Genomic DNA, 27,705 nt, shown 5'->3' with positions numbered 1-27,705 from the left:
AATAATTATATTAAGCTTTATTTGTGTATTTTAGCAAAAACATTAAACACAAACACTTGCCAAGTTATAGAAATATGATGCTGCCAATACTGAAAAAGAAAATCACATCTGTAAGAAAGGTACAGATACAATAAGAAGCAATAACATGTACAAGTAAAACATATTCATAAATCACAGGCAAAATCTGACGATAAGGCATCTTATAAGCATCTGAATCACATGTAGATTTTTCATATTAGCTTCCTTTAAATATGCATTGTGATTCAATGCCGATTTAAGTGTCTGTTTCATGTATAAAAATATACATGCAGCATATGGGGTTATATTTAAACCCAGTTCTAAAGGAACATGCCATATCTGGAGTATTCTCTAAAATATTGATACAGTGCTTAAGACCGAATCAAAAGACATACTGTTGAAAATGTGTTCTCTCACATCGGTGAATAAATAATTCAAAAATCTTTCCTTCTTTTTCTCTTGTGCTCTTAGCTTTCCACATTCAGCCTACCGACCTGTTCTCGAATACATGTCATCGTTCTTTCTTCAGCATTGTCCTTTATTTGCCACTTCCATTGTTTGTGTCAGGATCTTGAGGTGAGATATGGACAGAGGACCCAGACGCAGACAGCGGGTAAGGGGTTAAGACATTTATTAACAAAAAAGACAACAAAAACCCATGAGGGATAAAATACAAAGGGCAAGGTAAAACATGGTGGAGTGGCAGGAACACGGACTAAACTAGACTGGACTGGACTGGACTAAAGATAACCATTGACAGTTAGCAATAACTGGCCTAAACTACACTGAACTCAAACAGGCACTCACCACATGAAACGAAATAAACCAGGACAAGACAGAGAACATAGGGGCATTAAGTAAGAGATCAAATCAAGAACAAACAGGTGTAGGGCATTAAATCAATAACAAGCAATAACAAGGAGACGAGAGGGCGGGAACAGAGATGAGACCGGAGAGAGAGTGTATTGAAGGCCATGAGGACCATAATTGCCTCTCTCCACGTAAAACATGAGGTTCTATCATAGTTCTGCCACTAGGTCAAGAAAAGCAAGACAAGGTGGGACAGAACCATGAGTTTGCTTTCAAACATCCTTTACATATGTCGATATTAAGTTTTTGTTCCATTATTTACTTAAAAAAAAGCATTAAGCACCAAATGTATTGCAAACATACACATTTTAAAGTGCCTTACTTAAATATGTATAATATTAATTGATCAATATATGACCGTCGTTACATTTTTATCAGAGTACTGGAAACAGACAGCTAGTAATATCAGCCAGTAAACATACAGTATTGTACCGAACGATAAGATCAGTTAAATTGTTAAAACATCAACAAATGTATTTCAGGTGGCCTTAACTGTCCTATGACTGATACCAAATTGAAGGAGAATGTCCTCAAAAATGCTTTACAATCATGTTTTATTATTTTGATGCAGCACTTTGGTTCAGCTTTACTGCTTTTTTAAACATGCTATAGAAATAAACTAATCTGAACTGAAATGACTCATGCTGCTCGTATGTAGTCAGTTATCAGTTGTGAACTAAGGCATCCAGATTCACGTTTATTTTGATCTCAATTGTTCTCGGCCAAATAAAAATGTAGAGTACAGTAAATGAATAAAATGTGTGCAAGAAATTGTTGCAATAGGCAGATATGGGGTTATTATAAATAGTGTGATGCTGTATCATTGTGATGCATACCAATACTATTAAATTTAATACAATAGGTGTGTAGTAATAAAAGCAGAATGTTGTGATAGAAACAAGGTATGTGTGCTATTAAAAAGAGCCTGTGTAAGAGTTTGTAATAGGCATATCCTCATATCACTTCAGTGTTTTGAAAAATAATGCAAATTTAACACAATAAGTTGTCAAACTCTTAAAACCAAACTCCAATTCGAGGAGCCAGTCTCGGCATCCGTTTCTTTTTGGTGTCCACCTCCTTTAGCAAGAGTTTCTTTCTTCTAGGGTCAAAAAAACCTAGAAAATAGAAAATCTGGTTGTAATATGACCACAATAATTACATGACACATTACTAATTAGGCCCTATTATAGTTGCAGTTCATCCAAAAATTAAAATTCTGTCTTCACTTATGCTTAAGTTGTTCCAGATCTGTATCCATTTTTTGGTTCTGATGGACACAGAGGGCACATTCCGAACGGATACGATCAGCAAAAAAAGTTTCGAAACGAGTAAAGAGGGCTGTCCCTAAAAAACTAAGTTTTTCCTCGGGCCATTTCCAATTCAAACAGAAATCAAAATGACATAATAGTCTGCCTAAACATTTAACAATAAAGTATTTATTGTAATATAATCTAATGTTTTTCAACTGTCCAAAACATGGTGTGTCTAGACTTTGCTTTACTTTATATTGTTTTACATCAGTTAATAGATGCCTTAGAAGAACGATTTTTGGTTCCACAAAGAAACATTCAGTTAAAGGTTCTTTAACGAACCATCTCTTTCTTACCATTTTATTATCCGAAGAACTTTTTTCGTCTCTATTAGAAGATTAGTTTGTATTTTCCCTAAATAGAATAAATGAAATTAAAGCTGCAATACCAAACGATCTAATGGTAAAATATCAAAGCTGTTGTCATAGCCAGTAATTAAACAGCCAAGTGATTTTTCAACACCCACCTCATGCCACTGTGCAACCCACAAGTGAGTCCCGAACCACAGTTTGAAAACCCCTGCTCTACCTTACAGGCACATCAAGTTGGGATACAAACCTTTTGCAAATCCCAGATTTGGCAGGCCTCTCTCATCGTCTTCTTCCACAGGGTTCTGGGGCACATTTCTGAGGTAAAGGCTGTGTGGAGCAGGGCCGGGGAGAGCAATTTGTCTGCGGCCTTCATCCAATGCATCGTCATCAGGGATACCTGTGAGGAGAACCTAACACAGCTCAGATACGGATCTAATGCATGACATTGTATGATATAAAACACAAAGACGCGAAACTATGCAAAGTCATACTCAATCACAATTATCTGTGATGAAAATATAAAATACACAAACATTCAGTCATCCATCATGAATTATGTTAATTTAATTAATCGCTGAACCTTTCACATAAACAGAGAGATGATTTGGAACATTGGGTTTGATGATTTAAGTTGAATTAAGTGAATTTTCTGTCATTACATGCTCACCTAGAAGAAACATAAGGTTGGTTGGCATTTCTGGAACATAATAATCTGCATATGCCAAGGATGAATAAAGAAAAAGAGCAAACTACAACATTTCATGCTCTGCATTAATGAAATAGTGTTCCCTTACTACATCTGAAAATAAACATCAGACATAATCCTTTGAATTTGATTTAGAATGACACAATCTGAATAACCGACACATTGTTTTGCATTAACAGATCATGCCTTGCAAAACATACCAAAACATCTGAAGTCCTCTCAAGTTTATGGTCGGTAGTGTTTACATTCACGTCTTGATTCAGAAAATGTTATTTAGTGGGCTCTGTTCTTGGACAGGCTCTAGGAACAGACCAACTGCCACTAGGCAAAAGCTGTGAGCTATTGAGCGTAAATTTTACATTTAATAATGTCAAGTAATACAAGTAAAACTGTAAATAATAGTCAAATTTGTTTTCCCAACACTTTTTTTATTCTTTTATGTAAACTTAAAAGTTTAGGTTTTTATATTTTAAGTTGTAGTTGTCTGTTTAAGTGGTTGTTTATTTGACTGTATTTATACAAATTAGTTTCCTTTAGATTTGACTATCCTGCACAACAAAAAAGTTACACGTCGTAGCTTCGGAAGTATTTTAGATTCTTTTTATATATATTATTTCAATGGCCGTGTTTTCTTTGGTTGCCTGTTTTCCAATCCGCAGTTTTCTGAAGTCAATGATACCAAAGTAATGGAATGGGTTATTCAAGTGATTCAACTAAAAAATCCTTTAAGGTCTTGAGGAATACCTAAAAAATATGGACAAATCTTGATTTCTTTTTTCAACCATGCACCCATGGTAGTCCAACCAGTGATTCTGGCAATATTTTGTCAGCATTTCCTTAAACATATAAATAATCAAATCAATAAAAAGTTTGACGTTGTGACATGAAAAGGGGAACAGGCAGTATTACCATTGTCATATAGTGTACCTGAACGATGGAGTGCACTCTCTACTGCCCTTCCTATTTAGTTTTTAATTGCATCACATCCCAAAATAGGAACAATGCCATTCACTAGATTGTGTGAATTCTGCACAGAGCCTTTACCTGAAAAGCAGCCTGTACAAAAAATGTTGAGACTTAACCAGCCATTCACAGACCTTGAGCATCATAACACAGGTGTTTTGTGTGCATTTAAAATAAGAAAGTTCAAAACGATCCTAAGACACTACTTGCACTCACTCACTCACACACACACACACACACACACACACACACACACACACACACATAATCGTCATGCATTCATTCATATTTCATGTGGAACGCTTTTATTGTGATTAGTCATGTAAATGGATTGAGATTTCTTTATTCTTTTCGCGTGTTAATTTACATTTATATTGAATTAGCGTACGGAATAGGGGCTCAGAAGAGAGGCAAGAGAGGCTGATTATGCGAACAGATTATGGGCACATCTCGTGGCTATTGTGTTGTGTAATTAGAGGGGAGAGAGGAGAAGAAAAGGGACAGATGCTGCTTCTCAAACTACCGGACCTTTTTTCATCTCCGGAAAAGGCGTGCGTCTGCTGCTAAACCTCCTCCACCCCCCTAAAACGACGAAAAATAGAATACATTTCATAGAAAAACCTTAACTAATCTCATATTGTCTGGGCGACACTTAAGCTTTGAAAAAAGAATCAACATATAATAAGAACCAATGAGCAGATGGCAAAGGTGACATCCGGTGATGTTATTGTTCTTTTTAATATGTGTTAGGACTCTGTCCTTCCTGTCTCGAGCTTTCTAGCTCCCTGGGCAGAGTCATGACATTGCCACGTCTTTCGGGTTTCTGTTGTGTTATGTGTGGAGACATGTGGCTTTATGTTGTTACTTAATGCCACGTGTCTTCCTGTTATGTCTCTCAGCCCCACCCTCCTATGTCCTGTAATTTCATTAGGGTTTCATTCACCTCGTTAGGGTTTCATTCCCATCAGCTGTCACCACTCTCCCCATGTAATCACTCCTCGTTAGTGTCTCCCTTTATATGGTCTCAGTTTTCTCTCTGTTGAGTGTTGGTGCATTGTCTTTATCTTTTGTCTTATGGCTATTGTCTCACGGTAGTATCACAGTTTCTTGTCGTGTTGGACTACCCTGTTTCCTGTTTCGGTTTTGTGAAGTGTTTTGTTTCTAGTGTTTGTTTTCTAGTGTGTTTTTGTTCTTGTTTTTCCCCATTGCGGGTGTTTGATTTAATAAACATTTATATTTAACCCCTCGTCTGCCTGCATCTGGGTTCTGTCAAAACCATTTCGTGACAGAATGCACCAACCCATAAGAACCCAGCAGGCGGCGATTTTCCCTGCAAGGCCTCGCCAGCCTGGTCCCCTCTCCAGCATTCGCCAGGGGAACTTGGACCGGGACGAGTACCTGGACAGGTTCCTGGAAGCCGCAGTGGAGGAGCTCTTCGGGGAGGAAGAGGTGACGGCGGCATTCAACAGCGGACTGAGGGTCCCCCTATCGCCTGCGGAGATGATGAGGCTGAGACCGCTTGGCTTCGAGGGTGTGCTCCAGTTCGCCATGAGCCGACCGGAGCCCAGTGTCTCCGTCTGTCCGAGGTTGTCTTCTCCGTTGGGCCCCATCCCCGAGGATCACACCCTGGAGCTTGGGGTGGTGACCACCACCGCACCATCAGCCTCGGACCCTGCAACCTCTTCACCACCTACCAGTCTTCAGGGCAAGCGTGGAAGGAGAGAGTCCTGGGGGTCCTCTTCGGAGGCCTCCAATGCGGAGCCAGCCCCGTCCTTCACCTCCTTCCTCCAGCCGACTACCAGGAGATTGGCTCGGCAGAAGAGGAAGAGGCAACGGAGGGGGGCACGTAACCCAGCCCAGCCGGCGCTCCTGTCGGTTCTCCAGCCGGGTTCACAGCCAGCGATCCAGCAGGCGTCCAGACCTGCCTCTCCGCAGGCGTCAGGACCTGCCTCTCCGCAGGCGTCAGGACCTGCCTCTCCGCAGGCGTCAGGACCTGCCCTTCCGCAGGCTTCAGGACCTGCCTTTCCGCAGGCATCAGGACCTGCCTTTCCGCAGGCATCAGGACCTGCCTTTCCGCAGGCATCAGGACCTGCCTTTCCGCAGGCATCAGGACCTGCCTTTCCGCAGGCATCAGGACCTGCCTTTCCGCAGGCTTCAGGACCTGCCTTTCCGCAGGCATCAGGACCTGCCTTTCCGCAGGCATCAGGACCTGCCTTTCCGCAGGCATCAGGACCTGCCTTTCCGCAGGCATCAGGACCTGCCTTTCCGCAGGCATCAGGACCTGCCTTTCCGCAGGCATCAGGACCTGCCTTTCCGCAGGCATCAGGACCTGCCTTTCCGCAGGCATCAGGACCTGCCTTTCCGCAGGCATCAGGACCTGCCTTTCCGCAGGCATCAGGACCTGCCTTTCCGCAGGCATCAGGACCTGCCTTTCCGCAGGCATCAGGACCTGCCCTTCCGCAGGCTTCAGGACCTGCCCATCAGCAGGCGTCCAGACCTGCCCATCCGCAGGCGTCCAGGCCTGTCCTTCCGCAGGCGGACTTCCAGCCGGTGCCTCAGCCGGACTTCCAGCCGGTGCCTCAGCCAGTTCCCCGGCCGGCATCGCCTCAAACTTTTTTCCCCCTTGGACACACACCTCTCCCTAGCCTTTTCAAGTCCCCGCCGGTCTCGTCCGGTTGCTTCAAGTCCCCGCCGGTCTCGTCCGGTTGCTTCAAGTCCCCGCCGGTCTCGTCCGGTTGCTTCAAGTCCCCGCCGGTCTCGTCCGGTTGCTTCAAGTCCCCGCCGGTCTCGTCCGGTTGCTTCAAGTCCCCGCCGGTCTCGTCCGGTTGCTTCAAGTCCCCGCCGGTCTCGTCCGGTTGCTTCAAGTCCCCGCCGGTCTCGTCCGGTTGCTTCAAGTCCCCGCCGGTCTCGTCCGGTTGCTTCAAGTCCCCGCCGGTCTCGTCCGGTTGTTTCAAGTCTCCTCAACCTGTCCCACCCTTTTCTGGTGTCCCCAAGGTTTGGCCTCCCATTCCCCCACCCCCCCTCCCATGTTTGTTGTTTTTGTTGACCCACCCGAACCCCTTCATAGCCTCCCTTATGTTCCCCTTAGTTTGTTCTGTGTTGTGCTTGTGGTGTTTGTCTTTGTGCTTTGGTGTTTTGGCCCGCTGAAGTTTCTCCCTTGAGACGCCATGGGGCGTTTCTGGGGGCGGGGGTAATGTTAGGACTCTGTCCTTCCTGTCTCGAGCTTTCTAGCTCCCTGGGCAGAGTCATGACATTGCCACGTCTTTCGGGTTTCTGTTGTGTTATGTGTGGAGACATGTGGCTTTATGTTGTTACTTAATGCCACGTGTCTTCCTGTTATGTCTCTCAGCCCCACCCTCCTATGTCCTGTAATTTCATTAGGGTTTCATTCACCTCGTTAGGGTTTCATTCCCATCAGCTGTCACCACTCTCCCCATGTAATCACTCCTCGTTAGTGTCTCCCTTTATATGGTCTCAGTTTTCTCTCTGTTGAGTGTTGGTGCATTGTCTTTATCTTTTGTCTTATGGCTATTGTCTCACGGTAGTATCACAGTTTCTTGTCGTGTTGGACTACCCTGTTTCCTGTTTCGGTTTTGTGAAGTGTTTTGTTTCTAGTGTTTGTTTTCTAGTGTGTTTTTGTTCTTGTTTTTCCCCATTGCGGGTGTTTGATTTAATAAACATTTATATTTAACCCCTCGTCTGCCTGCATCTGGGTTCTGTCAAAACCATTTCGTGACAAATATGGATCTCCTAAAACCTTTTAAGATCAACAGGTTGTAGCAATTACAGTGATAACATCATACCATTTTTTTTAACAACAGACATTCCAGCTTAAAAGCAACAACATTCAAAACCATCACAGAAGTTCTGTTGAATTCACTGTAATGGTTTTAATGAGAATTGTATTTGTTTTAATGGAAATTATAATGATCTGTGGTTCTTTACTGGTAATGTGTTGGTGGGATGTTATCTGGCAGATGGAAACTAATAAAACACCCATAGAGATTATGTCTAGCGTATTGAAATAAAGCTCGAAATATATTGCAAGAAAGATTTTTATAATGGGTTCGACGGTAAACAGCTGTTTTTCTGCAGGGATATAAGACACATCAATGAAAGAAAGGAGGAGGACAGCAGATGAGAGAAAGAGCACAAGGAATAACAAGCCTGGTCAAACAGAGACAAAAGCGCCACGCTCAAGACTACATTTTTCAGCCATATGATTGGACGTGTTATTACTGTCTCCATGTCCCCGTCCATTCCTATTGTATTACCAACTGCACACCGTCATACAAACGCATTCAGATGCTTCCCTTAAATGCATTCAAGCAAATCATAGTTTGGCGTCTAAATCCAAGGGACTGTGTGGTAAATAGAAGTGTCCCAATAATTTGTTCTCAATGGTGTAAAAGCTCTCAGCGTTAAGGTTTCTCTTTCTCACCGAGCTTTGAATAACAAGCAGCGTGTTCATCTGTGAAAGGCAGCAGTAGAGATGATGTCTAGCTTTTTAAATATATAGTCATTGGCTGGCCTGGTGCATTCTATAAGGAGATGATTCAAGGTGGTGTTTTCCTTGTTAAAAGCGTCCTTTTTTTCTTTTTAAATTATATGACGAAGACTGGGGTGATATCTAATGATATCTAGAGAATGTTTCTCTAATCCATTATCATTTAATGACTTTGATTGGATAAATAAAGAAATATAAGGCAAAAATGAAAATGGTAATAAATGTATTCTGTTAATACCAACATAGGGTTTAATTTTCTGATTAATTATTTATTTTCCGTTGCCTTCAATATTCATTTTAGCCACATGAAAACCATTATTGTTTTCCTTCTGCCCAGACAACATCCCACCAATGGAGCCCAGCACATTATAGTTTCCATTTACATACCATTCTCATTATAACCAATAAACCCATTACAATTTCTGTTTCTATTTTCTGAGATCAACAGGGGTGTATGATCATGATCTCAGTGCAGACTATCTAATATATTTTGTCTTGGCTATGATCCTATTAGGTTTTTTTCAACAATGTATTACCTATCCAGATAAAAGTTTTATGCTAGTTTAGGTGACATATAACAATACGGTTATTGGATAGCAGTCACCGAGAGATTAGACAGGACATCTGAAAAAAATATTGGAACTCTTCCAGCCCACCTTTCTAACACCAAGCATCATTTTGCACACCCAGGGAAGCATATTCCTCATCCAGCATCTAGACACTTCCTACTATTCTGACAATCTGATATCATCACACCAAAGCTGGACACATTATTCTTTTATTTTTTATCTTTACCATCTTTCATAAAGCCTGGAGAGGACAGCAATAAAAAATCTTCATCTGCTTTTGGATGCTTTCACCTTCCGGTTTTATCACAATCATGGATTATTTTAAGACTTGGATATTACTTTTGCTCTCAGGACGTGCATGGAAGTTGGAACCCATGGCTTTTGAACAGGAAATGTATTACTTCCACAGGTGTGGGAGAATCAGCCAATTTATTAGTATAACTAGTTACATGGGTACTGTATAGTTTCTATTGACCAAACTGTCCTAAAACCTGTAATATTCTTTTAATACAGTAACAGCCAATAGTGTGCATCTTCAATTTGGCCGTGCACTTACCTTACAAAATGTTTCCCAATGGTTACAAAGTACACACTCTAATAATAAGACTGGCATTTATTTTTGACTTTTGAACCTTTCTACCAAAACCCATTTCTGAAAATTTCTTCAGAAATTCTTCGCATTTGCTTTGACAAAAAGTTTTGAATGTTGGTATTTATTTTCCTTTTGTGTTTGTCACAGAATGACAAATAGTAAAAACTTGCGAATAGATGCGTCTCTTTAAACCTGTTGTAAACAATTATGATCCTTTATTCCACATCATGTCATATCACTAAAGACACGGCGCCACCTCGCGGTCGAGTATAATTACCCAATCGTCGATTGTCTGCCGACAATACTTGGAAAACACACCATTTTGCCCTTCACATCAACTTTAATACTAGCAACTGTTGGTTTTTATTACTATTTAAGGATAACTTTAATTATTAGAAAAATAGGAACAAGGGAAATGCTGCTGCTTCATTTGCAAGTTGGTTTGAAGTCTATTTGTAAATGTAAAATAGGAAAAGGATGCTTGTGTAACACTTTGACTGCAGGGAGCGCCATTGTACTACAAATAACAGCCCCTGGCCATAGGTTTTATTCCACATCCCATAATCAGTTTTCTGATTTGATACTCCTGATATATAGGATATGGCCACCTTTGCTTGAAATTCAGTTTAATTTAACTGTATTCCCACTGAAAATGTATAAACGTGCGGATTAGATTTCCTTTTAAATATCTGGTTTGCTTTGTTGGAGAATTGTATAGGCCTACTGTATATTTGAGAGTTTGGTTCCAAACCGAGATAAATACATAAATACAAAATCATGTTTTATTGTGCATTCCAATTAATATCAATCAAACTGCAGTTGACTTGTTTTGATTTAAGCCATAATAACAAAAAACTATAGCGAACTAACACAATATCATAATAAAAAACATAGTTTTTGGCACCAAACTCTTAATTTGAACGTCTTTCATTAACCCCTTCAGAACGTGCGTCCACTGGAATGGTCATCACAATATGCTCAGTGGAAAGAAATTTAAAATTAAATTTGCTCTCACTAGGACAACTCATACAAACAAACTACAAAAATATTCCCCTAGAATGTTACAGAGGACGTCTGTGGAAAATTTGATGTCAATATAGGAGTGAGTACAGTATGACTCAGTGAGGGTGTAAACAATGTATATGCAGAATGATTTACAATCACACAAAATTAACAGTTCACTATTGTGTTAACAAAATGATACATTGTGCATATTCATAACGGTCTTTGGAGCATTCTATGTTTTCTTCCTGACGGTTAAAATGAAAATGTTATTTTATGGTTTAAACTTCAGGTAATATCCAATAAATCTACTCTTGTATCTCACTGTCATCCTGGCTATTAACTAAATGCTATTTCACTTAATCATCAGGGTCAATGACTATGAGCTTTATAATTTTGATAAATGAACATCTGCTGATTGATCTAAACACTCGCAATGCTGTTGAAAGGCTGCTGGAGCATGTGACTTTTACGAAAACACACTTGCTGTTAATAAAAGGTGCAATTCTGTTGTTAAATGTAAAGTGACAAAAATAAACCACAAACATTGGTTGTGTGCACATGCCTGTGTGAATTATTTTTAGGTTAGAATTTACAAGGTGATGCATCTTGAAAAGCAATGTGTTATTTTTGGGGTATTTTTTAATTTTGTGAGTGCTGTTATGAAACGCATGCGAGAGCAACAGGACACACCTACATCTACACACAAATGTCAGTTTATGCAAAGAAATGCAAAATTCCATACATGTGAAAGTAAGGTTTATTGAACCTGAAACTTTTTCCAGCTTTTCTTGTTTTCATACAAAGAACACAAAAAATCCAGCATATAAACTCACACATTATATTATATTCTTACTAGTGAAAAGTCTCAGGTTATGCAACAGTTAGATGAGAAGCCAAAAAGAGAATCACAAGCTCTTAATAATTTATCAACAGTTCAGTATCATGAACAAATGGTAACTGCTAACACCAGTTAGCTCATATTAAATATTAAGTATGCAGATGTTAAGACTTGAACAGTTTAGCTGAACAATAGCACAGCTCAACAGCAGAAAGCAGATACAGCTTGTTTAGTTCCAGTTTGAAGGGTAATGAGCACTTATGGGTAAAAGAACAACAATGAAAGACCATCAGCAGATAGAAATAAATGAATAGCTCTTGTTCAAACTGAGATCTTGTGAGAAGTAAATGGTCCACAAAGAATAAAAATATATACAGCTTAAGTTGGAATGAAGTTTAACCCTGTTTTTCTGTGCGATTCACGTCACGGAAGGTAACTGCACCATCTAAAAGCACACAGCGCTTTAATGTGACCTACTCTTGTTGACTAGTGGAGTGCAATTTTGGTTGCCACCTGCCTGGTTGAGAGGGTTGGTTATGTATAGGAATGTTTGGATTACACATTTCAAATGTTCAGCTGAAGAACTGAGCGATCACTTGATGTCCAGTTGACGAAGCTTACCATTGACTGTGAGAGATTTAAGCTGACCATCTTCTTCTACCTCCACTCTCTCCTGACCATTCTCTACAATGCTGAAATAACACGTTATATAGTCAGTATCGGTACAGTTAGAGAAGTCTTATTTTCATAAAATAGCTTTCGGAGTAGTAAAATCTTAACCAAATAAGCAACCAACGTACAAGCAGTTTTTTGTGGGAAACGTTTAACATTATATGCAAATGCCTTAACATGCATAAAGTGTTGAATAATTGTATTCAAGCAATAAATGAAAAGCAACTGCGGGATGTTCTTTGGTACCGTTTTGTGGTAATCCTTCGTCCGTTGACAAATTTGGTGGATGTCGAGACAGAGCGGAAGTTTCCCATTCCTCCCATTCCCCCCATTCCTTGTCCTCCTTGTCTTCCGCCTACGAATGAAGATGAGGAGAACGGGGTGAAGCCCCCTCCACCCACCGGGCCAAACTGGGTGAAACCTGCAGAGATGTTGAGGCACACATAGATACACAAATATAGAAACGTATGCCAATAAAAAGCAGTACACAGACATGAACATACCCATGTCAAACGCAGGATAGGAGGGACCAAATGGTGAAATTCCAGGAAAGAATGAACCTGCCATCCTGTTCCTGCTTACACCTCTGTGCGGCCCACCAAAGAAATCTTCAAAGGGGTCATCAGCTGAATCCAAAGACAGAACAAAGTTCATTTTTTCAAGTGTGTATCTAATAAAGTAGACATGGTTGTAGACAAGTGAATAAAAAGAAAAGCTTTTCATGTTAAAAACCAAAAAGAACTTGCTTTACCATATAGAGATCACTAGTTTTCTGTTTGTCACAAACTCGCACCCTTTTCCAGTGAACAAACTGTTTACAGTCATTAGATGGAAAATAGATTTTGTTCGCCCCTTTAAACACATGGCTTGATGTAATAAAGGCACACTTAAAAACCCCTTCTTCATAATCCTCATAAGTGTGAGGGCAACATCAGTATTTTGTCAGGACAGAAAGAAGCTACTTGACTATGTACTGTATGAATGGAATTTTCTGACTTTATCAGATGTTTGTATTCAAAGTTACTCAACTACATTTACTAAAGGAACATTCTCCAGGAACAACCTGGGAATAAAGCACATAGCTCAAGGTCACAACAGTAATAGTTCATGAATCACTCCTCGAGGGGACCAAACCTTCCCAAATTTTGAATAAATGCAGCCGTGGAAAAAAATTAAGAGTCCACTCCAAATGTATTGTGGCCATTCCAGTGTAGAACAAAGTATTCTAACAGCAATGTGAAAGACTGACAGCATGACAAGACACATGGAAAATGTGATTGATAACCTTGATCCACAAAAATACTGAAGAAATACAGATCATCTTCTCTGTTATTTTGACCGGATTAATTTTCTGCAAATAGATACAAATAGAAACATTCTATTTTTATTGAGATTTGGGAGAAATATTGTTAGTAGTTCAGAATGAAACAAAAATAATAATTGTAAATAAAAAAACTGAAAATGGTGTTTAAAATGGACTATTCATTTATTTCCGTGGCTGTACAGTATGTTGGTTTTAACCTTTAACAGAAATACTAGGTGGGTGGGGGAAATTCTAATTGATCCCCATAATGTTGTCACCACCAGTGAAATTCGACATACATTCCTGCTCCTGGATCAAGGTTACTCCATTTTTCAGCACTAAGCACTAGAACCTTTTCCATCTCCTCTAAGTAGTTTGATTTGGCAGTCTAAGCCCTGTCTGCTATGTTCTTGCACACACTGTTATTCTAACTCGCCCCCAACCTTGTCATGGCTACACAAACACAAGTAAACACCAATGACCTTCTGTCAGCAGAGAAACGGTTTCAGAGAGAGTACTTTTGAACTCGCATTAAAATCATTCTGAGCCCTCCGACATTCTGCACCGACATGCACGTACATGCATGTTATCCCTCTTTTTAGAATGCATACACACATTCTCTCTCTTTCTCTCTCCCACCCCTAGAGCTATTAGCATTCCCTTTCTCTTGCTCCTCTTTTATTCTGAAGCTATTTCTGAGAACATTCCAAATGGATGATGCATGGTCCCCTCTCGACCCACTTGCTGGTCTGAGCACCCTCTCCATATTTAGAGTGCTTGTATGTTCTACACACATGGCATTCTACCATCTGCTCCCAGCCATTAGGGCCAGTGGGCACAGGGTGGCATATTAGTGTTCAATCGATGACTAAGTTCTGCTGTGCCTAACACTATACATTTTAGTATTAGAGATCAGCATTCTTTTAAAAACGTTTTAAAAACATCACAAACAAAAATTTATTTTTGCTAAAATGTTATTTTATCCTAAAACGCACAAATTTAGTCAAACTCCATTTAAGGGAAGTTATTTCACTTGGCACACAAATTTGCAACACCTCCAGGCAGCTATTTCAGTCATACGAGACCAAATCCTTTCTACGTCAATGGTAAAGATGGAAATCTCTGCTGTAAGTTTGTGGAATCGCTGGTTAAGGTCACAATAAAATAACATGTGTGACCCTGGACCACAAAACCAGTCTTAAGTAGCACGGGAATATATTGGTGACAATAGCCAAAAAAACTTTGTATGGGTCAAAAGTATAGATATTTATTTTATGGCAAAAATTATTAGATGTCCTTAAAATTACATGTTATGCAGTGTGTAATGTTGCTGTGTGTGAATGTAAGCAGTCTGCAAAGTTGTAAAGCTGAAAGTGAACGAATAACACAGTTACTGGCTTGGGGAAAAAAGGAGTCGACTCTGAATCAAGCGAACTAGTCGTCTGTTGTTCTTATTTCGGTTACGGGTCAAATGTATAATGACGACCTATGTTCCATTTGCGACACTGCATGCGGTAGACAAATCACAGCAGACTAGATAATCTGACCAATCAGATCAGAGTGGGCTGACAGAAAGGAGGGGATTAGACAGATTAATCGCCCAACGAATCATTTGAGAGTCGGTGGAGAAGTAAGGTAACCAGAGCTGGGCACATTTACATTTAGCAGACGCTTTTATCCAAAGGGACACAAAGAGTTCAGGGAGCAATAAGCGAAATGTCATACAGGAGCAATAATACATTAGGTGCTAATACAAAGTTACTAGTTTCAACAAAAGCTAGACCACACAACCTCTTGAGAGAAAAAGAGAGGGTTGGTGTATATTACATCTTTATTTTATTTTTCATTTGTCTGTCAAGTATTCACAGAAGAGTTGGGTTTTAAGTAGTTTTTTGAAGGTTGTGAGAGATGTGGTTGACCGGACAGAGTTAGGAAGAATGTTTCACCAGGAAGAGTTGTGAAGGAGAATGAGCGGGAAAGCAATTTCAATTTTTATGGGGAAAACATATTACAAGTTTTGATTACATGGAAGGGGCTTGAAACAAGCTTTTTTACAAGTCAGGAACATGAATTAACCATGCAACCATACAATACTATTGATTAATGAATTATGTGCATCAATCATAAATTAAAAACAAAATTCCTTAGATATATTTGACCACAGTGACGATACACAGTGGCTTTGTGTCAAACTCAAATGCAGATAACGTAACAGGGTTTTCACGAGTTCGCCTTGCAGCTAATAAGTACAGATAATAAGGGACGGATAGTATGGGTATTTGGTGTCCCGTCCCGGGGAGAGGGCTCCGAGCTTGCTAGTTCCCCCGAACTCGGAGGGCCCGCCCCTTTGTCTGGGAAGTGGGCTCCAGGCTCGGTATGCGTCCCGACTTGGGTCGATTTGCAGGCAATACTAGCCCTCCCCAGTCCCAAATGTCTTGGACCAAATAAAACATAACAATTAACATTTTAGACATAATGTTTCTTGCGTAAAGAAAAAGCTGTAATTGTTCAAACAACAAGATCTCATATTGAATGACAATCTAACCTTTGCAAGACGTTTAGCTGCAGTGGAATAAACCAAAGTAGGACCTTCAAAATCACAAAGTAATTCCATGTTCCATGAAGATATTTTTTTATTTCCTATCATAAATATATAAAAGCATAGAACATTACCCATAGAAATAAAGTTAAGGACTTCACTTGGACAACTTTAGAGGCGATTTTCTCAGTATTTAAATTTATTTGCGGCCTCAGATTCAAGATTTTGAAATAGTTGTCTCTCTGCCAAATCCTGTCCAATCTTAACAAACCATAAATCGATGAAATCTTTTTTTAGCTTTCAGATGATGTATAAATATCTTATTTTGAATATATATATATATATATATATATATATAGTTACAGTCTTTACAAAGAAACAGTACTGTGTGCATCTTCAGACAAAACAATCACATTATTTTTAAGATATGTCAGTGCAAGTTTTTTTTATTTATAAAGACACCTCTAACATTTAAGTAAGTCTGCCACTAAGCTTAAGGCCTGTCTGGGAAACCACCCCGTAATGTTTGAGTCTCAGGTAAACATGTTGTTTATGACAAATTGGAAATTTGCAACAAATAAATAATTTGGTGCATGTATAATGAAATTACAAATAAAAGTGTTAGTTAAATTGTTTTCCATGCGTAGGCGTTATTTGTAGGTGAGACAGGGTTTTGGAAGAAATGCTTGCAGAAGGTCGGCAATGTTTAGGGGCCATTAACATATACAAATTCTCACACTTGTAAGTTATATTTGCAGAAAACAGAGAGCTGTGACTACAGGCCAGTATAAAAATATGTGCATTATCCGCACTTGCAACGCTTGCTTGTGCATCTAGTGTCCAAGCACAAAAACAAGTAAACCAATGAACAAGTGACATTTCTAGTCATTTTTTTCTAGTTATAGGAATGAACTGTTTTTAAGTGTTAGGCCGCACAACAGCCAAGTGACCTTTCTCAAATGACAGTTTGGGAACCACATACTGTGAAAGCCGGAGTCAAAAAGCGGAGTACCCACTATATATGATAAATATTCCTAACAAGTTATAACAGAAACAATTGTATTGTATTGTAATAGTATGGCTTTTGTCAGCTCAGTCCCCACCATTTTTCAGAACAAAGTTTCGCCATTTGGTTTATCATGGGCGGCGTTTGCCTATGGCAGTGTACGGCAGTTGCCATACCCTTGTATTCAGACAAAACAGTGGAAAAGGAAGTGTGCATATTGATGCTCATTAAAGATAATCAAAATATTTTAAACTGCTGTACATTTTAAGCATGGGTGTCGGAAACATGTTGTGTGAGTGTCATTTTTAAGGCGGGCGTACACGGTGCGAATTCTGATGGTCGGAAGATCGTATGTCCACGCACACGTCACGAGTGAGTTTATCTGAAAATCATACGGACGAGGTGATATACGACACGATTTTACGACCTGCCGATTTCCGAAGCAATCGCACAAAGTTCCGCGCCAAAAACATGGAGTCAGAGGAAGATTTGCTTTTTTTGTGGCAGCAATGGCTTGCGAAAGAATAAAAAAGAAAAGATAAAGAAGGGCATGGCAAAGAGTTTGGCTGAAGAGCAGAGAAAAGCATGGACTTTCAGTTCTTCAAAAACAGCCGTGTATCTGTGTGCGCATGCTTTGATGTGGTCGTGGAAGATATGGCAAAGTATATAACGATAGCGTGTCACGCAAGTTTGTGCATATAGCAACGTCGTTTTTATATATTTTTTGAACAAATGTTATTGCTGGATAGTCTAGGTATAATAATTGTATACATACTGTTTTTACAGGCCAAATGTTTGATATGGAATAGCCTACATATTGTATTGTGGGAGAAAAGTGATGCAGAGTCAGCATGATGCAAAAAACTGCCTTCAGGCCTTTTGTTATATGTTTAAATCCGCTGTAAAATATCATCACGGATGACCCTGTCATGGTACACGCTGCTGGAAACATCATACAGCGCTCGCTGTTCCTGCCAGACTTCGGCGAGTTTATCCTCTTTTTCAATAGTCCACATTCGCTGTGGCGCTGCCATCTTTGTCTATCTTCTTCTGTGGTTTCCTAGTTCGTGATTGGTCAACTTCAGATAGATCAACAAATCGGCTCGTTCAACCGCACACATGTCACGAATTCAAACCGATAGCTCACAAACTTTTTAGACATGTTTAAAAATGTTCGGGAGGTCGGGAAGTGCTCGTAAGGCACTCTGCTCGGATTGTAATTCCTCGCACTTGATACGAGCCGCGACCATACGAGCATACACGATTTCCACACGATTGAAAAAAATCGCATGCGAACTCGTACGACAGCAAAAATCGCACCGTGTACGCCCGCCTTTACACTCTAAAACATACAACAGCTTAAATGGTGTCGCGAGTAAGGCATGTGACCAGTTCTTTTTTAACTATCGTGTTGGAGGTTTAAATTCACCTTTCGCTTCTCTGCATTTTCAAATCACATATCATAAAGCCATTTATTTTCAACAAAATGAAGGTGCTCAATAAAATGAACAGGTGTTTAATAATTAAGTGTATGGTAAGGTAAGGGGTAGTAGGGAGGTCTTTATTAATCGACATATGCCAATAAATTGGCAATTATTATTTCACATAACAATCTCATCTGCTCAAGCCAGATGTATAAAAATTGCAAGATTAATATTATTTGTAATGTTATCTGTGAATAATATAAAAATGTAGTCCATGTGCCGGTGTTGTGCGGTTGCATGTTTATTGGACTATTGGCATCTTTTGGATTAGCTGTGTTTTCAGTTGAATGAACTTTTTTTTCACAGAATTTGCACATCTTATGCAATAAACTGCACTGCGACAAGGTAAGACATGTTCTACATTTAATCTTATTTGCTGTTAATATCCTTTTTGTTTGGTCAATATTTTAGACTCGCACTCGATTAATGCGGTCTTCAGTAGTTGTTATGACAACATCTGGTTGTGAGTCTAAAGCGATTGACACACACAGTGTCATGGCAGATGGTTTAGTAAATATTTTGGAGTCGACCTGGCAGAAATTAGAGCACATTTTAAACTTTAGAGGGTGTAGGGTTTGTTATCTGCAAGTCTTTGTGCATGTTCGTGCATTCATTCAGTTTCGTGGATTCTTGTACACGTTTGGTTTAACGTTAGATATGATGTTGTATAATTTATGGTTCTGTTACTTTGGAATGTCGCTGTTGTATGGCCAGAGGACATTTTGCCATACCTTAGGTTTTGGTAAAACGCCACCACTGGTTTCTATGCACCCTAAATTGAGCGCAGTAATATCATGTTTTGATATCAAAATATATTGCTATAAAACACATTCAAGTTACAAGCACATTTTGCTGTCAAGAGTTAATCGGCTAATGAACCTATGTTACAATAATCTCATACAAAGCCTAATTACCTAATTATAACTCCAAGCACGACCTTCATTTTCTCGCCTTGAGAATTAAATTGTTATTTTTAACACTTAGCTCAAGAACATTTTTCACCTCTTTTTGCTGAAATTACGCAAGTTAAACTGTCCGACTTTTAAACATTAAAATACATTCAATTCACCATTCTCAATATGCAATTCCTACTGTATATGTCCCATCTCTCTACGCATATTTCTCAATTAAATCAACAATAAAATGACACATACCAAAGAAATCTGCAAATGGATCTCTGCCTCCAAAGAATTCCCTGAAGACATCCTCTGGATTACGGAATGAGAATCTGCCCATGTAGTCCTCGTCATAATGGCCTCCTTTATTTAACAAAAGCAATTATAAAAACAACAAAATATAAAGATAAAACAAAATAGAAATGCTGTTTTACATACCTCTATTAGATAATCCTTCTTTGCCATATCTGTCATACTGTATGCGTTTGTTTTCTGTTAATGAGAAGATTTTGGCTTTTAGATTCACATAAACAGGTTCTATACAAGTAAGATAATATGATTCACATTAATGACACACTCCTCAACCCACACCTTTAACCATTTTGTCAAAAATGTAACTTGTAATTGCCCACTTACTTAGTTCAGATTAAATATAAACAAATAAAGGAAAATTAGCTAAACTTCTTGTCCTGTTATACATGGAATTGCACAAACAGTCTGATGCTAACAAAATGCATAACTCTGTTTAGTACAGGCAATGATCCTTGTGTAAACATCTATTCACTCATATGTGAACAACATTCCAACACGTGGTCACATTGCTCTTTTGAATCTATATACATGCTAACACAAAAGCAGACTATAAAAGCAGAATTCCATGCAAAGGACAAACACAGTGGATCAATTTTGAACGGTTCAGATATGTTGGCTTGAAGAGTAACAATCTAGGCCAGAAGAGTGTCACTCTCTGGTTTCGCTCAAAATTCTTTCCTATTCTTAGCTCTGAGATTTAAACCTTGTTTATGTTGAGTCAACTTTAAATAATAATGCAACCCATCACAAGCATGTTTTTGAGTTAACTCAATAAACGGAGATTGAAGTGCACCCAACTTAAAACATTATGTTTTAGTCATTAGATGTCACAACATAGTCAAGTTTCCCTAATGAACAACAGAACAAAATATGTTTGTTGGTTGAACATAAATAGAGAATATAGATTGGTTATTTAAAAATAAACAAATTTGTTCGTCTTTTACTACAATTGTATGTTTTTCTGGCTCAAACAGACCAAAACTTCGATCAAATAACTGCTCACACAGTTTTTGTTGACTGTATTTATACTAGTCTTGCTGTTGTGTCATGCACTTACTCCTCAACATTGAACACACAAACCTCGACCATGATAACAATCAAAAACCATCATTCATTAAAAAACTCCAAACAGATAACAGTAACAACAATATTAAATCATAAATTATGCCAACAACAACTAAAACACTCATCTTTAAAAGAAAAAAAATAAGAACCTCAGAATTGAACATGCTGTAATGCATCTCAAACTCTTGCAATATTGTTTGTTAGAACTTATTGTTTTGTAAATTGGGCAAACTTTCTGATGCATTTTGGCCAAACAAGTCCAGTCAAATTACAAAATAATCTTTGATAGTAACATGTTTAGGCTAATTTTGTTTACTATATGCAAAATAATCATTTGACTCCTTTAACTAAAAAAGTTAAGATTTAACTTCAAATCTTTATTTAATTAAAATATTTTCGATATTCTTAAACAGGTTGTATTTCGTATTATCATATTATATTTTACTGTTGTATTATTATTATTACTTTTGTATTTCTTTCATATGAAGGTGGAAAATATTTTCTTTATATATATTTGTTTAAACAGAGTGTGGTTTGGTAATTATGTGGGCACCCCCATATGAATTCAATGTTTTTGCCCGACTGGTAAAAATGGGGTCATTTCGGAACTGGCAATTAGTTGACCTGGGAGTCCCAGGAGATGTTGGGACCCAGTGCATGTTTATGTGGCCGCATATGTTACTGTCATTTATTTTTAAAGTGTCTGCAATAAAAATAGACATTTATTGAAACTCTATAAGCAGTTGCTCCTGATTCTTGACATGAATCCTCACACTAATGATGCCTTATTAGACTAGGACAGCTCATTCCGGACCACTCACAGTTTAAATGGCATACGAGAACCTCAAGCCATTTTTACTTGCATATTGTGGATGTTTTCTTGGCATCAGTTTTACATAAATTTATTAAAATATAAAACGTCAACTTGCAAAGACAATTGGCAAAAGTAACACTGACATAATTCACTTCTAATTATTTCACAATAACACAATAAAAGGAGCCAATACCATCTGACAGGACTTCATATGCCTCTGAGATCTCTTTGAACTTTATCTCTGCCTCATGTTTGTTGTCTGGATTTTTGTCTGGATGCCACTTTAATGCTTGTTTTCTGTACCTGTCGGAAACAAACACACACACATCTATTTCAAAATAAAATTAAGATACGATTTAGTTCTAAGCAGACTAGGCAAACTCAAATGCTTAAGTCTAAATGAAGCTGTGTCTTCATAAATGTTATGTTAACAAACAGGAAGTGAATAGGCAAAACTCAAATGCTTCAGTCTGAATGAAGCCGTGTCTTCATGAACGGTATCATGTTAACAAACATGCAAACATTTAGAACTGATGTGAAATCAGAATTCAATAAGGATGAAAACTGCTAAAAGTAAAAAGAAACAGTTTGTGATGGTTTAACCGAAATGCTTCACTTTATAAATTCATAACTCAAAAAAAACCTACAGAAATATTTTCATTGTGAAACACTGTCATCATGAAAGAGGGCAGTTTAAAACATTGTTACATTCCGAAGTCATACACCTGAACAACCACTGACAATAAAGGTCAGGTCTCACAATACGACTTTAGTAGGTGTGACAGAAGGTCAGCATCTCCGAACGCTAGGCCTGAATCAGCGATACAAACCCAGCAGCATACAGAAGGGTTAATAGCCTTAACCAAACACTCCATACACATGGGGATTTGTCCTTTGCACATCTTTTAATAGAGTCTGCCCTCCATAGCTATGTGCTTTAGATTTTCCCCTATTAACCATCAGCACTTTCAATGACCTACACAATCACGATTCAATAGAAGTTTGCTTACCTGAAAAACAAAAGAGGACAAAGAACGCTTTCCAAAGAGTAAATGAACCCAGAATGAAAAAGGCGGAGCTTAAGGATACAATGTGTTTGAAAACCACAAAATGCTTAATGTTCTCTGAATGTCCATAAACACCCTCCATATCAAATCACACAGGAATGTGAATATCACAGGAGAGATAATGTGAAAACACACACTAACAGAGTCAAAGATCCAGCAGCAAAAAGCATAGGTCTCCAGTTGCCAGTATAAACTAACCCCTGTGTTGCAATATTGCCGCTATCATGTCTAAAAATAGCAGCCCATAACAGAACACGGGGTACTTACGCTTTCTTTATTTCATCCTGGGATGCATTTGTCAGCACACCCAGGATCTTGTAATAATCCTCCATGGCACGGAACTTTTTTGGTTTTCCACTCCCAAAAGTGAGGAGGAAAGCAACCACCAAGTGGCCCTGAAAAGAGAGTAACAAACACTGTAAAACAGAGCTGGGGAGGGTCATTGATAGAGGGCGGGTTTTGTTTTTTGTGCGGGTGGGTAGTCCATGTGAGGAAGTCAAACCACCAACTACGTGCAAGTTCAAGTTCTATTATATCGTACACAAAAAACGTACCACCTCGTATTGTATTTGTTGTCCACTCCGGGATTTCTTGATCATATCCATACTGTGCTTTAACCCAGTGATTACACAGTTTACAACAACACCTTTCTATTTCTCGATAATATTAGATCTAGACTTTTTACTTTAAGGAACAAATTATTATGATGATAAACAAACAGAGACCAAATGAGTAGTAGCAGTAGCTGTCCAGCCGAATCTCATCTGTGTGTTATTTATATCTGCACTGTCCTTCAGGACAGGCTCAGAGGTGATCATGGCACAACACTGATTCTTCCTCAGCATTTGAATTGATTTTTTTTCTGGATCTACAGATTGCTATTTATGTTCTTAACTTCTTGTTTAAATTATTACATACATTCGCTTTTAACTGAACAACAGCAAATCAAATCTTTAGTAAATGTAGCTGCCAGGACATCTACTTCATTTTACCCATCACTTACAGTGACTGCATGGAGGGTTGACAGAGCTGAAAGACCCCAGGCTATGTGCTATACAAAAAAAAATATGCTATACAGTCTAAATGTTAGTTCCCAAGGTTGATCCACCCTACGAAAAAATGTATCTTACTTCCAAGATTTAAACTTTGGCTACCCCAACATGCTCAAAGTTCACAGCAGTTTGGTATTGCTTTAGAAACATCTAACTATTGTACTACAGAGTATACACATTTAAATAGATTATTATAAAGAAATGATGTTCTGGATATCAACACTGTAGTAGGCTTGTTGCGATATTTTGTGTTACCAGTGATAAACAGTGTTTAACCCACCTACTGGTTACATCACTTGCCCACCGCGCCACCGTCCCTACCGTACCAACCGTTGTTTAAAAGTTTTATAGCAATAAAGCACTTTATTCGGTTAGTGACTACAATAACAAAGAACGAGTGTCGCAGTAAAGATCAGCATCTAACTGCTTGGGGATAGAAACTGTTGTCAGTCCATTGGTTTAGTTTTTTATCTGTCCATACCTTCTCCAAGAATCTAAGGGGGAGAACAGATGATGTCCAGGGTCTTTTGAAATGCAGTTGGCCTTCTTCTGAAGATGGCAAGTGTAGATGTCATGGATTTTTGGCAGTGAAATGACAATCAAACACTCAGCTCCCCTCACTACCCTCCGCAGTACCCTACCGCGCAGCCATAAGTTAGCAGGCTCTCTTTGGCAACACGAAGTTGGTCAGCAGGTTGAGGTAGGCGAGCGTGTTTCAACTTCCTGAGATAAAGTAAAGTCTTTCTGGGGCTTTCCCCAGATGTGTGTGGACCAGGTGAGGTCACCCGATGTTTGCAGGCGGAGGAATTTAAAGCTCCCATCCCTCTCTACCTCCTCTCCATGTATGCAGTGCTCTTTACTTTTGATTTCCTGAAGTCCAAAATGATTTCCCTGGTTTTGCTGATGTTTAGGTCCAGATTATTGTAAGAGCACCAATCTGTGAAATTCTGAATCTCCTCCTTGTATTTTCACTGTTGTCTGATATTGGCCCTACTATGGAGGTATCATCAGCAAACTTGACAAAGGTGATTGTGGGATGACTGGGGGAGCAGTCACTGGTGAAGAGTGAGTAGAGGAGGGGACAGAGAACACACCCTTGTGGTGTTCCACTGTTCAGGGTGAGAGAACAAGGCGGAGGATTTGGTTTCAAACCAAAATATTTAAATGTTTAAAACTGTAGGCAGGACACAATTTTTAAACCAGTTCTTTGAGTAAATCTAAAAAAGAGCAGCTTGATGGATGTATTTAAATATGGTACAGTACTTTGTTAAACACAAATGTCACTCTCCTATTGCATAATGCAACGAAACAAATTGCCTGTTAATTACTCATTTTCTTTTTAATTTCTTGCAAAATACACCTACACCGACACACCCAGTCTTCGCCAACTTTGAGAACCATTAAGCAGCTTTTCTTTCACCACACCTGCCTGCCACTACATTCCTGACTCCGACTTTTAAAATCATCCATGAAATACAGATTCATGCAACACTCCTCTTGTCTGCCTTCCTCCGATCTCTAAAATGGTATGTTGAACATTCTTTTCCTACATGTCATGAAATAGCATTCAGGGCAAACGCACACATGTGTGAACAGATGTGAAAGGGCTGCTGAAGTCTCTGGAACTTGTTTCTAGGCTTCACACATGGGCATTAAGAAGCGGCTGTTGGCCCAACCCACAGCAGATCACTTCTGATCTTTCCAAACCTAGACTCAACATGACTAAAGTTTAACAAGTGTTTGTGGTGGTCATTATGGTTAAGTGGTTTGAGTGCTTATTTATATGACAAATAACGTTAAAATTCTCATAAAAAGCATAAGAAAAAGATAAAAAGTCCATTACTATTCTACAGCCATTTCAGTGTAAATACCAGATGAGACATGATTGTTTGGCGGAGTTGTCACTGATTTAATGCACATTGCTTTGGCAACTTATCGGAGAACATCAATCATTAAAGTATCAGACGGTGTTGTTATTGAAGAAGAGAACAATTAAGTATTTCATTCTATAAACAAATAGAGACACGTTTACTGTGGTTGCTCGCGTTAGAAGAACACTTCCTTGTTGTGGTTTCTCTGCAACCAAAGAATGTAGAGAAAAAAATTCCAAGAACAAACTAACAAAAGGCCTTTCTTTGAAACTTTCTTTTTATAGTCACAGTGTCACTTCTGATTATACTGAAGATTTTGAATAGCTTCAATTGACCAGAAGTATCAGATATAAAACAAAAACAAATTGTTTTCTTACTGATGATCAAGCCCTCTCTATTTTAGAAAAGAACCATCTACAAAGAGCTGCACAAAATATTTAGTTTTTGTTTCATCTGTTGTTAAGCATGAAAAAACTGTATCATAATTAAAGCCCCACAGCCCATGTGACGGGTGCCTTGTGATTGTGTCACTACTCTAGTCACTTAGTGTTCCTGTAGATCTGTTGCCAAAATATTATGTTAGCTGTAGAGAGGTCATGGGTTCGATGAACTTAAAACATAAAACAGTTATGAACTTCTGTCATGAATTACTCGCTCTCTAGTTATTCCAAATCTGTATAAATGTCTTTGTTTGGTTGAACACAGAGAAAGAAATTTGGACGAATGCTTGTAACCAAACAGTTCTTGGGCTCAATTGATAACCATAGTAGGAGAGATTACAAGGTATTAAAAGTGCCTCAGAACTGTTCTCTGTCCTTCCTACTTGAAAATATTTTATTTTGTGTTCAACAGACCAAAAATATATAGTTATTTTTCTACTATAACAGTTAATAGGGTTAAATAACTGTTTGGTCGGAAGAATTCTTCTTAATATCTTTCTCTGTGTTCATCAGAACAAATAAATGTATACAGGTAAGTAACATGGTTAGTAAATGATGACAGAATTCAATTTTTTGTTTTAAAAATGTCTTTAACCAATTTACTTCTACTGCTGGAGAAATGCAAAATATCCTATATTTCTTCTATAATTAATCTAATGTAAATTCAATCAATATCAACCCATCTTGTTATTTAACCCAGAAAGCTCTATTAACTTTTGAGACAATACCCAATATGAAGCTCGCAAACACACTTCGTTTTGTCTTGTGATTACTTGTATTACTTCTCAAAAGACGGACTGCGGCGCTTGGTGTGAAGATGTGATGAGACATGGAAATTTCTAGAAATGCTTTCGGGGATTTTACCTGCACGTGTCACAAAATCTACACTAACACGGCTCGTATTTACACTCGTCACGAATCGGACGTCAAAAGAAATGCCACAGCTGGTTACAATGCGTCAAGTCGCTTGTCTTCTGTCATTGTATATAAATATTACGTTTTTTTTATTCTCTCCTGTTGTATTTTTATGAGTTCCCCTGCGTCCAAATACCGTGTCTCAAATCCCACGAGCCTACGTATACAGAAGCCTCTTTGGGCATCATAGAACGCCCACGCGATGCTCAAAATCCCCGTATAGGCGACTGACGTGGTTTTGAAACAAAACAAAAGCTAACCGAATAACCAGTATTATATATAATCTCAGATGTTAAGCAACAAACCTTATATGTAACTGAGACAAGTGTCCTTCTCCCTCTTCTTTATGTGGACCTTCTCTCCGAATCCCACTGGTGAAAGATTCTCTCCTCTGTCGGTTTTATATTCCTGCAGGGTTTCAAACTGTTCGCTCCGAGGTCTGTCAGTACAAACTACTCTTGAACTTCCCGGTGTGAAACATAAAGACTCGTTGCCCCGATATCGGGCTGCCGCTAATGTTCTACAACAATCTGCCAACCTCTCAAAAGCGACCGGAGTTCATTGGATTCTAGTGCGGTTT

General features: G+C 38.8%; 1 protein-coding gene across 2 annotated transcripts; it reads right to left on the bottom strand.

Annotated features, from left to right (window-relative positions):
* Nucleotides 1-27,705, bottom strand: dnajb6b (DnaJ heat shock protein family (Hsp40) member B6b). 2 transcript variants are annotated; one of them, XM_079464862.1, is made up of 10 exons: nucleotides 27,431-27,705; nucleotides 23,115-23,242; nucleotides 21,974-22,083; nucleotides 20,028-20,081; nucleotides 19,848-19,952; nucleotides 12,865-12,987; nucleotides 12,608-12,782; nucleotides 12,311-12,381; nucleotides 2,757-2,906; nucleotides 1-2,003 (listed from the first exon to the last, which is right to left on the bottom strand). In XM_079464862.1, exons 2-10 carry the CDS (start codon nucleotides 23,177-23,179, stop codon nucleotides 1,903-1,905), a joined length of 954 nt encoding a protein of 317 aa, XP_079320988.1. In that variant the 5' UTR covers nucleotides 23,180-23,242; nucleotides 27,431-27,705; the 3' UTR covers nucleotides 1-1,902. The 2 variants fall into 2 exon arrangements, with proteins under 2 accessions (XP_079320988.1, XP_079320989.1); XM_079464863.1 differs by lacking the exons at nucleotides 1-2,003; nucleotides 2,757-2,906 and adding an exon at nucleotides 11,592-11,946.

This window comes from Barbatula barbatula (genome assembly GCF_947034865.1).
Source record: "Barbatula barbatula genome assembly, chromosome: 1".
Lineage (NCBI taxonomy): Eukaryota > Metazoa > Chordata > Actinopteri > Cypriniformes > Nemacheilidae > Barbatula > Barbatula barbatula.
The sequence above is the reverse complement of the archived record's forward strand: the minus strand, read 5'-3'. Positions and strand labels throughout refer to the sequence as shown.

Coding starts and splice junctions, on each gene's coding strand:
- dnajb6b (XM_079464862.1), bottom strand. CDS start 23,179: ATGGAGGATTATTACAAGATCCTGGGTGTGCTGACAAATGCATCCCAG. Junction 20,082..21,973: donor ATATGAAGTCCTGTCAGATG/GTATTGGCTCCT, acceptor TCTCATTAACAG/AAAACAAACGCATACAGTAT. Junction 12,382..12,607: donor CGAAGGATTACCACAAAACG/GTACCAAAGAAC, acceptor GTGTTATTTCAG/CATTGTAGAGAATGGTCAGG.